At 40.3% G+C, this 12026-nt stretch overlaps 1 protein-coding gene across 6 annotated transcripts in view; it reads left to right on the top strand.

Moving 5' to 3' along the window:
- Positions 1-12026, top strand: part of bsna (bassoon presynaptic cytomatrix protein a) — a 103992-nt gene that overhangs the window by 60294 nt on the left and 31672 nt on the right. For all 6 annotated transcript variants that reach the window (XR_003595935.1, XR_003595934.1, XR_003595932.1 and 3 more), the window contains exons 3-4: positions 3562-4020; positions 6057-11426. Coding sequence is in view for 1 of the 6 variants with exons in the window: in XM_028020875.1 (XP_027876676.1) it covers positions 3562-4020; positions 6057-11426 (5829 nt within the window). In the remaining 5 variants the exon portion in view is untranslated. The remainder of the gene's footprint in view (positions 1-3561; positions 4021-6056; positions 11427-12026) is intronic.

Genomic DNA, 12026 nt, shown 5'->3' with positions numbered 1-12026 from the left:
TGACTGATGACATTACATAGTGACATGTACTGGACTTATCTTTGAGAAATATTGTGTCTGTCGTCATCTGTTGGTCTTTATTCTTTAGTTATCACTTAGTCTTTATTTCAATCATTTAAACTTTATTACTGACACTGTTCTATAAATTTTTTTACTGTTTGTTTTGTGTTTTATGGTTCATTATTTTTCACTTTTATTTGTGCATTTGTTTTAAATTTGTTTAGGAAGATGGTTTTGTGTCCTGTCAAATCACTCTATCCATTGGTGTTAATTAGTCATATTCCCTCTGCTCCTCTGATCACGTTCTCATGTTGATCAATCACCTCCCTAGCAGTTAAAAGCCAGGCAATTTCTGTACATCCTTGCCAGAGCCTCCAATTGTTCATTTCCATGGTTCTGGTTTTTACTGTACTCCTGTTTCTGTTGCTTGATTTTTTCCAGTCAGCGTTTCTCCAGTTCATCCTGTGCCTGTTCCTGGCTTTGGAACGATGTTCTTTCTATCTTAGGGTATCTTAAATAAAAAATATAATTTATTAAAAAGAGTTATTATTAGTTTTAAGTGGGTTTTTTTGTAACTTTAATAAGTTTGACAGAAAGTTATTAAATAATAATGACAGATTTTTTTTTAACCATGCTCCCAAATGTACATATTTCTGATACTTTATTCCAAATGTTTACGTGTCATAAATAGATTTTCCAGCCAGTCCACTTCTCTTTGATCGTTTTCTATTAATTTAATGCATCACTGGACAATAAAAATTATAGAATGTAATCACTACTTTTTTTGTCTCCTCATAATTAGTGAAATTGCACAGCCAAAACCATCACTTATAAAAAAGGTGGGCTCTAAAGGATTGGGAGTCTTAGAATGGCTCCTAATCAGAGATGAGCACTCGAAAGGATTCGGAGAGAGTCCGAGATAAAGGAGGCGCAGGAGAACGGAGAGCCATTTAGAAAAGCCTGAGCATCAGAGGGGAGTTTCAGAAAGAGCAGGTGGAAAACAGCAGCGATGGTAGATAACTGTTGAAGAGAGAATGCTGCATCTATCAATTATTCATTACATCGGTAATACAGTCTCTCTCTTGCCCCAAATAACATTAGCTGTCCTGGATAGAGGCAGACACACAGACAGAGAATAAACAGATGGTGCTGGTGGGTGGTGAGAAGACATTGGAGACACTGAAAAGAAAGTCTAACATCTTACAATAGTAAGATGAACAAATCTCTTTTTTTATGCAAAACTACAACTAAACCTGACAGACTGTAACTAAAGGTCTGATCTTTCATGATGGTATTAGATTTTTGTACTCACTTAAAAACCATTGGATATCTCACCAAAGTGGCTTTTTTAAAATAAAATGAGCTTTCTATATTAGTTCGCCTTTTATTCAAATTTTTTGTTTGAGCTGATGAGTAACCAGTGTCACCAGTTTGGAAAAGAAAGTTTGGAATGTTGCTTTTTAGTCTAAAAATGCACATCTCAGCATTTATACTTTTTTCAACAGAGTCACAAAAACTGAGCAGCAGCACTGATAGAAAGGACATAACTTTCCAGGCACACATAATTAAGGTAACACTCAGTTGTTCTAAAAATTCTGTGTATTTCAAACATAACTTAAAATAAATTTGGCTTTGCTATTTCGTGCCTTGAAATTGGCCTCTGTCTCTTTAAGAAGCTCCTACTCTTTCTAACTATTATTTGTCACTATTATTCAGGTCATGATGGTATGACCTGAATAATAGTGACAAATAATAGTTAGAAATATTTAATGATGTGGAAAATATTTCAATATGCTAGGCTGAAATGCATAAGGTACATACTGCAAGAGTCAGATGAGGGCAGGAAATCATAATGTTTGAGTTTTTCTTACAAATTTTCAGTCTAAATATGAAAGTTTTAACTACTATTTATGTGTCTAGTTTTATTTTAAACAAAAATCTGACATTTGTTGTTTACAAGTTCAAAATAAAGATTTCATTCATTCATTCATTCATTCATTCATTCATTCATTCATTCATCCATCCATCCATCTGTACGAATTTACATGGTAACCAGACGGATGCGTAATCAATAGTGAAAAAAATTATAATGTGTTTTTGTGATATTTTTAAACCCAACATTTCCTCTGATTGCAGCAGTTTAGCTTTAAGCCCAGCCAACTATCTACAGCATCTTTTATTTGAGCATGTCATTTCATACAAATGATGAGAATCACGACTGAAGATGTTAAAAGTTTAGCTCTGCGCTTATTTCGAAGTCATTTCTGCTCTTTCTGTCTCAGTTTGATGCAGCTTCCTAACACTTGGCAGTCTGTGAAGTGGTGTGAGTAAAAGCTAATGGGATGAAAATAGTGTGTGGCTGTCAGAATGACTTGGCCTTTTGGAAACTTGTATCAGCTTAGTTCAGCCTGCCATCGTTCTGACAGCTCTGTTTTCAAATGAGTTCTCCACAATGCACTGAAACGAGTCTGAGTGCAGTGCGTTTTAGTGGGAAAGATGCAAAACAAAGTGAAGAACCCTAAGCTAAGTGTACAATGTTTTAATTTTGGCCAATTATATAAGTTATATTTTATGAAAGAGTGTGTATAAATATTTATTCAACTCCTTTTTTGCATCTTATAACCAATTTCCTAATATTTCCAATGATTATGTGAAGAGATCACGTCTGACCAATAATGGTGGACCTCCTGGACAAAGTCCAGCCCTGTCACTATTTGACACTGTGTAAAATATTTTCTTCCTATGATGTTTTTATCTATCACAGAGTGAATATTGTACACATCACTATGAGGTAAAAACCTACTATCACCTTAAGTATGTTAAAGTCATTAAAACTGACATTAAATTATTAAACAGCATAATGTAACCATCTTGTTGCTTCTTCTTTCATCTAGTATAGTGGTCTGCATACTTTACAATTCAAAGAGCCATTTCTATCCTTGGTCCAGCTAAGTAAATTTCATTTAGAGCCGCTAATGATTTTTGGAAAATACAACTTCTTCTTTATTTTTTCAAAGAAACACCTTTTTGTTTATATTTTGGGGTTTTAAATAAAAGAAAACCAAAACTTTTGCCCAAAGGAGCAGATACATTTTCTTCTATGAAAAATGATGCAAAGAATACACTTAGTTTCCAACCTAAATACACAAAAACTATATATAAAAGAACATTACAGGTACTTTAAGTGTCATTTAATTACTACATGAAAAAACTGAAACCTCCATTAATTATATTCAAATACATCTGCTGGTTCATTATTATTTTTACCCAAAGTTATTAAGAGCCACTTAATAGGTCCAGGGAACCATTTGCTGCTTCAGAGCCGCAGGTTGCAGATCCATCTTCTAGTCTGTGAAGCCTGATCAGCAGGTTCTGTAATTCAAAATGGCTGCCTGTGGTAGCGAGCCTCTTCTCTAACCAAACAAAGTGGGTCACAGTTTTAGACCAAATGCTTGGTCAAGACTACAAAACCTCATCTGTATGTGTGCATATCTATTTCATGATTTAAAAAAAAAAAAACTAATTGCGTGTCTTTTGTTTTTTATTCTGTGTGTTCTTCAGAAAAAAGAGTGGTTATGTCTTAACTGCCAGACCCAGCGGCTGTTGTCTGGAGGCGCCCTTGACGAGCCTCCTCTTCCTGTTCCCCATCCCTCCCCGAAGCACCAACCACTGGGCTCGCCTCGTCACCAGACGCCGACCAGTCAACAAAGCCCTCTCCACAAGTCGACCACTCAGCAAGGACCCAAACCGGTCCAACCCCAGGGACAAAAATCCCAGATGGGAACAGGTGTCGATGGACCTACTGGTCCCACGCCTGCCAAACAGCCCACCGATGCCAAGACCACAACGCCAGCCACAGCACCAGTCCCAACCACCGAGGCCCAGAAACCCACGAAACCAACAGAGGAGAAGCCCAAGACGGAGCCTGAGAACCAAACTGCCAAAGAGACCAAACCTTCACAGAAGAAAGGGGAACAGATCACTCCAGTAAAGGAAATTAAGAAGTCAAGGCACTATGACGTAAGTTTGGCGTTCTTTGTTCTTTTTTTCTTTTGTTTACAGAAAGGTTTGAATACTAAAGTGCTGGAGGAAGAAACAGTAACGTGAGACAATGCTGATAGAGTCAGCGTGAGGACACACGTCATATATATACTACATACAGTATCTGATTCAACTTTAGAGAAAATTTTATATTTTCATTTTTCAAAGACTTAATTAAATTACACCAGCTTCTGAGTTATAAAAAGAGTTCCCTGAAAATGTAGGTAATTTTTGTTAAGGGTTTAAACCCCACAATAGTGTATTTTGCAATACACATTTAAGTAAACTTATTTTATACATATTTTTAAAGTGTTGCTGGCATAATAAAAAGAAGAAAAAGCTTCTCTACCTTGGCTTTTATTTCAGCTATTATTCATTCATGAATATTTGTCATTTTCCTTTATGTTTCTTTCTGTTATTAATTCACTTAAACTCATTATGAAATGTCAGAGCCCTCTAAAAGATATTTAAAATTGTTTTCTTATTCAAATTAAATGAAATGCAAAACAAAGTTTCTTCACAGTTTGTTATTAGCGGGTATAGCTGCAGAGCAAATGTTTTGGTTTTCTTTCTCTTGGTCATAAAGGTTTAGATTATGGTAAACCATAAGATGATCCAGTATTTAAAGTTGTACTGAATACATGAAAACACTAACAGCCTTCTAGGCCTGTAACTAACAGATTAACATGCATTCATACGCATTTCTTTAGAAAAGAAATTACAGCATTTTTTATCAAGTAAAGTTTTGGTCTCATTGTGACAATTTCTTGTATTATTTGTGTGTCTGGTTAAAAAAAGAACCAAACTCTCCTTGCACAGAAAGCCTCCTGGCCTGTAAAATGTATTCTTTAGGCTGGTAGAAAAACCACATTTATCTTTTTTTAGCTTATATTAAAGGTGGAAAAAGGCAATGACATGTTTTTATTTCATTCTCGTTTATACGAAAAAAGCATAAATCACAAGGGAAAAAAGTCACAAGGGTGACTAAAACCTTTTATACCCATAGAAATCCATAGAAAATTTAACCTTTCAGTGGTTTTGTGTTAGTCATTTTGAGCATGATGTCCAAAAACGTCTAATGACTTAAAACATGTATTTCAACTAACTGTGTGATGTGAACATGTCCTAAAGCAAAATAACTACCATCCCTCATGTAATTTTATAGCAACCTTATTTGCATAATCTTTTGTTGGTTTTTTACATACCAAGTCAAATCTCTTTCAAACGTCAATTCATTACCTATTTTAGGTCTTTTAGATTTTAAAAATGAAAAAAAAGCACATATCTGAAAACAATAGGCCTCATATTTACATTGTTTTTATGTACAAAATTGAGAGAGCAAACCTCCAGGTTTTATACCATACATAAAGCATTTAGCCCCCGTTGTGTAGAATGTAAAAGAACCTATGGGTCCTCTTGTCTTTTCTCTTGGCAGCTCTATTATTGTGCATATTCATCCATTTTAGAACATTTTTAAATCCAAAAAGGCTCATACAATTAATCAAAATTAGCCTATTTTGATAAGTCACTGTTTGGTTGTCCCAAATGTCCATACATGTTTCATATAGTGCTCAAAAAAAGATGAGTGAAAACTCACCGAAGGCTTTAATTTTATTTTCTAGTTGTGGGGTTCAGAGATGTTTTCAGTTCCAAAATTCTTTAGAAAATTTGAAAACCAGAATGTTGTCCTGATATTTTAAGACATATACTGTTAATATTTTTGTGGTGCTTGATACTCACTGAATGTGGACCTATTATACTATGATCATTTGATTAGTTTAGTCTTCTAGACATTGCAATAAATATATTTTTGTGCAAAACGTGTTTGTTCTTTTTGCCATACTCCAAGTTAGAAAAAAAAAATAAGCTTATTTTAAATCTAAAAACAAAATCTCTTCAATTATATTCAAAAAATGTGTCAACAAAATTGTCAATTTCTATTACTTTTGACCCAAATAATATAGCCAAATTTCACCACATCTAATGTGATCTTTCTTTGTTTCTGTTCTCTGTAGGACACAAAAAACAACAGCACCCATGACTTGTCACGCAGCCCTCAGAGTCTTAGTGACACTGGCTACTCCTCTGATGGGATCTCCAGCTCACACAGTGAAATTACAGGTCTAATCCAAGAGGAGGAAATGAAGCTGAGTGAGAGGGGAATCAGTGGGCGGGGCTCACCTCCTAGCCCCTCTGAAATCACCAAGCTAGAGAGCTCGATGAGGCCACTGCTGGAGAAAAGCCTCTCTGAGGAAAAGCCAGACAGAAGGGGAAGAAAGCACAGGGACAGAGACTTGGATGAGAGAGGAAAGCATCGACCACGTTCCCTTTCAATTCCTCCAGATGCATATGATTCTGATGAGGAATTAGAGGATATACTGGAGGAAGAGGAAGATGGCGGAGACTGGGAGAGTAAACGGAAAGAAGGAAAGGAAGAGAGAAAAGAAAAGAAGAAGAAGGAAAAGGAAAAAGAGGCTGATCCAACAGAAATGACTGATGAGGAGTTCATGAGGAGACAAATAATGGAGATGAGTGCTGATGAGGACAATGAGGAGGAGGAGGAAGAGGAAATGGAGGAAGACGAAGATGAGGAAGATGAAGGTTATGGCTACCAGAAACTGAAGAAAAGCCACCATAAGCACATCATTTCTGACTCAGGGAAAGAAAAGAGACGGCTTCAGCACCATTCGAGTAGTTTTGAGGAAGAAACCAAGACCTCTGCCGATGTGTATAAGGGTTCTGTGGAGGAGGGGGAGGAAGATGTGATGGCGTCCCAAGGGGGGCTGAGGCGTTTTAAGACCATTGAACTCAACAACACCAACAGCTACAGCCGAGATATGGAGTTGAGCAATGAAAATGATCTAAACCTGGATCGGGAGCCAGAGCTGGAGATGGAGAGTTTAACCGGATCTCCAGAGGAGCGTTCTAGGGGGGACTATTCTTCAACTTTGCCTCCAACTTCATCTTCATATGGTTCAGGACAGTCTCCAACATCCATCTCATCAATGGAGGAAGACAGTGACAGTAGCCCAAGCAGGAGGCAAAGACTGGAGGAGGCCAAGCAGCAGAGAAAAGCACGCCACCGGTCTCATGGCCCCTTGCTTCCGACCATTGAAGACTCCTCAGAAGAGGATGAACTCAGAGAGGAAGAGGAACTTCTGAGAGAGCAGGAGAAGATGAGAGAGGTAGAACAGCAGAGAATAAGAAGCACAGCGAGAAAAACCAAAAGGGATAAGGAGGAGCTGAGGGCCCAAAGACGCAGAGAAAGATCCAAAACGCCACCTAGTAATTTGTCACCAATTGAAGATGCTTCCCCTACAGAGGAACTAAGACAAGCAGCAGAGATGGAAGAGCTTCATCGCTCCTCTGCTTCTGAATATTCCCCCCAAAGTCTGGACTCTGAGGCTGAGGGTTATGAGTCCAAAATCTACAAGTCGGGCAGCGAATACAATCTGCCTACTTTCATGTCTCTCTATTCACCTATAGAGAAATCTTCCTCAACTACAACAACCACTGCACCATCATCGACCTCCAAACCTCTGAAGAGCGCTGAGGAAGTTTACGAGGAAATGATGAGAAAAGCAGAAATGCTGCAAAAACAAGAAAAGTTACAGCAGCAGCAGCAACGACATGGACAGTACTATGAGGAGGACATTAATGGACAAAACTATGACGACGACTATGACTATGAACAAGATCAAACGGGATATGACAATGAAGCAGCAGAAATAGAAAATGACATTTACGAGGAAATCCGACAAACATCTCAGAACATCACTAAGATGCAACAGGCCACAAATGAGCAAGTCGAGATTGAAATTGAGAGTTCTTTTGCAGATAAGCAGCTGCTGGACACAGGCTCAGCCTTTGCTAAACTACTAGAGCAAAGTAATGCTCTGTTAACTCCTGGAACAAGTCCTACCCAGGTCTCAGCTCCTGTCTCCTTTGCTGAGAGTGGAGGTCGAATACCAGACGTGAGAGTAAGCCAGCACTTCACTGCAAAGGATGGGCACAAAGACAGAATTAAAAGCCAAGCAGGAAAGAATGGCATAACTCCAGCAGTGGCTGCTACCACCATTGCAGCTTATGGGGTTTATGCCAGAGACGCAGTAACAATTTCCCAAACAGGATCAAGCCACACAATGACATCAACCCAATCTGATACCTCACGCAGACACACAGGGAGTCTTGCCACATCCTCAGCTACAGTCTCAAGTGTATGTAGCAAGATCGCAGAGATTACCCAGGCCTATAGTCAAAGAGAAGTAATCACCAGAAGGATTGGGGAGACAAGAGGTGTTCAAGTGCGAGACAGCTCGACATCATCTGCTGAGAGGATTATTGAACCACGCTCTCCTAAGTATACTACCTATTACAGGAGCACGAGTCCTCCTCTCTCTCCATCACCACCACCACCACAAAGTCCTATTCGCTCTCCTTCCAGAAGGTCTACCGCTGAGTTCTCCACACAGACCTTCAGCTCAGCACTGCGAATGGAGCCAGCTGGTTCTGGGCCCACATCACCTGTGATGGCTCAGGGAACCCAAACAGCACATCGATCAATTTCCCCAAGGCTATATCGACAACAGTCTTCCCAGGAGGCTCCATACTCCCCACCTCCAGGTCCAACTAGGCCAATGACAGTGAACACTGCAACTTCTCCGTTATCCTCACCCACTCGATTTAGCCGTCAGTCAACATTTGATAGCTACTCTCCATGTGGCAGCCCCCCAGACACACCACCTTATCAACAGTCACCTACACACAGCTTTTATAGAGCACAAAGAGTGGAGAAGGTGAATGTAGGGACAAGCATGGTCACTACTGCTAGCTTATACACCAGAGGGTCTGTGTCCATGGATAATATCTCCCTCTGCCGAATATCTACAGTCCCGGGCACCTCAAGGGTTGAGCAGGGACATATGATCCAATGTGGTAGTGTTGTAGATCTAAGAACTGCAACCCACTCAGCTCCCATTATTATGACCGATCAGGGAATGGACCTTACTTCTTTAGCTACAGAAAGCAGGAAATACCATGGTGAACCAGAAGGTTCCAGGCATTCAACAATCATACAACCACTGATTATGAATTTGAACACACAAGAGACCACCACACCTACCACAGTGAGTGTCACTGTGGCTGCTTCTATGTTTATGACCCAGCTAAAACAACCAGTGGTTTATGGTGATCCCCATCAAAACCGAATAGATCTAGGTCAGGGCATGGGCTCAGCGGTGTGTCTTTCTCAGAACAAATCATCAATTTCTCCTCCAACTGACCCTTCCATTCCAAAAATTGATGCAAAATTGGAAGATCTCAGCATACAACAAAGAGAATTGCAAAAACAACAAGAGAAGCTACAGAAACAACAAGAGCTCCTTGAACAACAGCTACAACAGCACCATCAGTTGCAACACCACCAACTACAGGCATCTGTTCTAGCCAAGTATAACCTTACAGGCCAGGTCTCACCTTTGGCTAAAAAAAATGTATTAGTCAGCCAGACTAGTACTGCATCTACAGTGGTCAGTGCTGTTTCACCAGTCATTAATCCTGAGCTTTATAGCACTGGTCCTGTTGAGCTGAAAGGGAAGCAAAGCCCACCTGGTTTGATGCAGGGAGGTAAATCACCACATAGTATGGTTGTACAAATGGATGGAGGGCCCGAGCCAGTAAGGGCATTGACTCAACTTGTGAAGGTAGAAGAAGGACAGGACGCAGTGGATTTGACAGGAGGCCAAATAAAACCTGACCAACCAGCTTGTTGTGATGTAGTTTACAGACTGCCATTTGGTGGAAGTTGTGTTGGTGTCTCTGAGAAAGAGGGCATAAGACCACCATCTGCCCCACCTATCACAGATGAGTCAGATCAAGAAAGACAGCCTGGAAGGTATCATGAGTACCCAATGGATGAACGTAAGGCTTACACATTACCTTTTCCTGGTAGGCTTCAGCCTTCAATGTCTGATACGAACCTTGCTGATGCCGGCTTACAGTCATACCACTCTAAATATGAGCCACAACTCCAACAACCTGGTGAACTTGTCATGGACTTAACCGCTATGAAACAGAGCTATGGAGGATATATGGGCATGCAGTATGGTTCCTACACAGATTTACGTCATGGAGGAGACATTTCAGCACAAACGTTGCCGATAAGACGATACAATTCCTTGTCTAACATCAGTTCAGATTATGGTTATTCTGCTCGTGATATTGCAAGCTTCCAAGAAGCTAACTTGGCTCAGTACAGTGCTACAACTGCAAGGGAGATAAGTCGAATGTGTGCCGCACTTAATTCTATGGACCGATATGGAAGCAACCCAGACTTGCTGCAGTATGGCAGCTTAGGCAGAGGTACTGGACCAGGTGCCTCCAGACTTGCAGCAGGTATTGGCATGAGGCAAAGTCTGATCTTTGGATTAGATGGAAAGCCTATGTCTCAAAATCAAGCTCTGACGAATCTTATCAATGCCAGGCAGGCTAGTCTGAGGGCCATGTACCCTGCTGCTATTAGGTCATCTGACAGAATGATTTATTCCACCATTCAGACCCCAATAGCTTCAACACTTCCCATCACCACCCAACCTGCATCTGTACTTCGACCTCTTCTGAGAGGGGTTTATAGGCCATATGCTTCTCCCAACATGACACCAGTGCCCCTGGCCAGTCTCACCAGATTACCCATAAGCCCAAGAATGCCCTTAACCGGACAAGTACCACTTCGTTATCCAGCACCAGGTCTGCTTCAGACAACTTCAGCCACTGCTTCTACCACTGTTGCTGCCTCAACTTCAGCACTAGGAGCAGCCCTTGTGCCCATGTCTTTGACAACCACAAGCTCAACAGCCCAGGAGGAACCTGTTTACCTTGGTAAAGGTGCCAAAGTGACATCAACAGAGGTCACTTCAGCACAAGGAGAGCTTATCACTTTGACCAAACCACAGCAGCAACCAATAAACCTTTCCCAGACACATCTGAACACCCAACAACAGAAACAAGTGACAACGGCTCAGCAGCCACAGCCTCCTCCTGCAGCTCACGTATACCCTCCCTCAAGTCCAGCAATAACCCAAGGCTACACTCAACCTGCTGCAGGCCCATCGGTCCCCACTAGTGGCTTGCCTATTCCATGTGGTCTTCCTCCTTTCCCTCCACCAGGTGCAATACATAAAGAGGGTGAAACTGAGGCAGAGAGGCTTCACCGACAGCAGGAGCAGCTCCTACAGATGGAGAGGGAGCGTGTAGAGTTAGAGAAACTTCGTCAGCTGCGACTGCAAGAAGAGCTTGAACACGAAAGAATGGAGCTGAAGTTTCACAGGGAGAAGGAGCAAATTCTGGTGCAGAGGGAGTTACAAGAGCTGCAGAACATCAAGGAACAGGTATAGGGAACATCAGGATTTGTAATTAAGAGTTATGTAGTGGTGTTTATGTCTGTTTTGTTTTTTGTTATTTTCCTGAGTTGAATGTCTTATTATTTTTCAAGTGGTTTTCATAAGTAAAGATTCTGCTATTTTACACCAGTAATTGATTAACCAGCAATTTTGTGTATCACTTAAAGGCAGCATGTTTTTAAGTTGACATTTTTAATTATCTTTCCAAAGATTTTTGTTTGTTTGTTTTTGGTTTTATTCAAAGGGATATTAAGTAGTCATTCAAGTTGATTATTAGACACTGATATAAGGAAAAAAAACTATTCCTTGTGTAATAATTCTTGATTTATTTTGAGTCAAAAATGATCTAGCCTGAATTACTAGGTGACAATTGTATGGTTTGCATGCTGTTCTGCGTTATTGGAATCCCGTTACCTAGTGTTACCCCGGTGTCTACGCCTGCTGATCCCTTGGTACATACGATTCATATGATGTGGTGTTTTTACACCTTAGGAAGAACAACAGTTATAACAGTGGAATTGATCTAAGTAGAGATTGCAGAGTTTTTTCTGCATTGGCTGTTAAAAGATTAAATTGTTTTCCTGGACC

This window comes from Xiphophorus couchianus, chromosome 1 (assembly GCF_001444195.1).
Source record: "Xiphophorus couchianus chromosome 1, X_couchianus-1.0, whole genome shotgun sequence".
In the NCBI taxonomy this organism is placed as follows: domain Eukaryota; kingdom Metazoa; phylum Chordata; class Actinopteri; order Cyprinodontiformes; family Poeciliidae; genus Xiphophorus; species Xiphophorus couchianus.
Note: the sequence above shows the minus strand (reverse complement) of the source record. Positions and strands in the feature narration are given on the sequence as shown.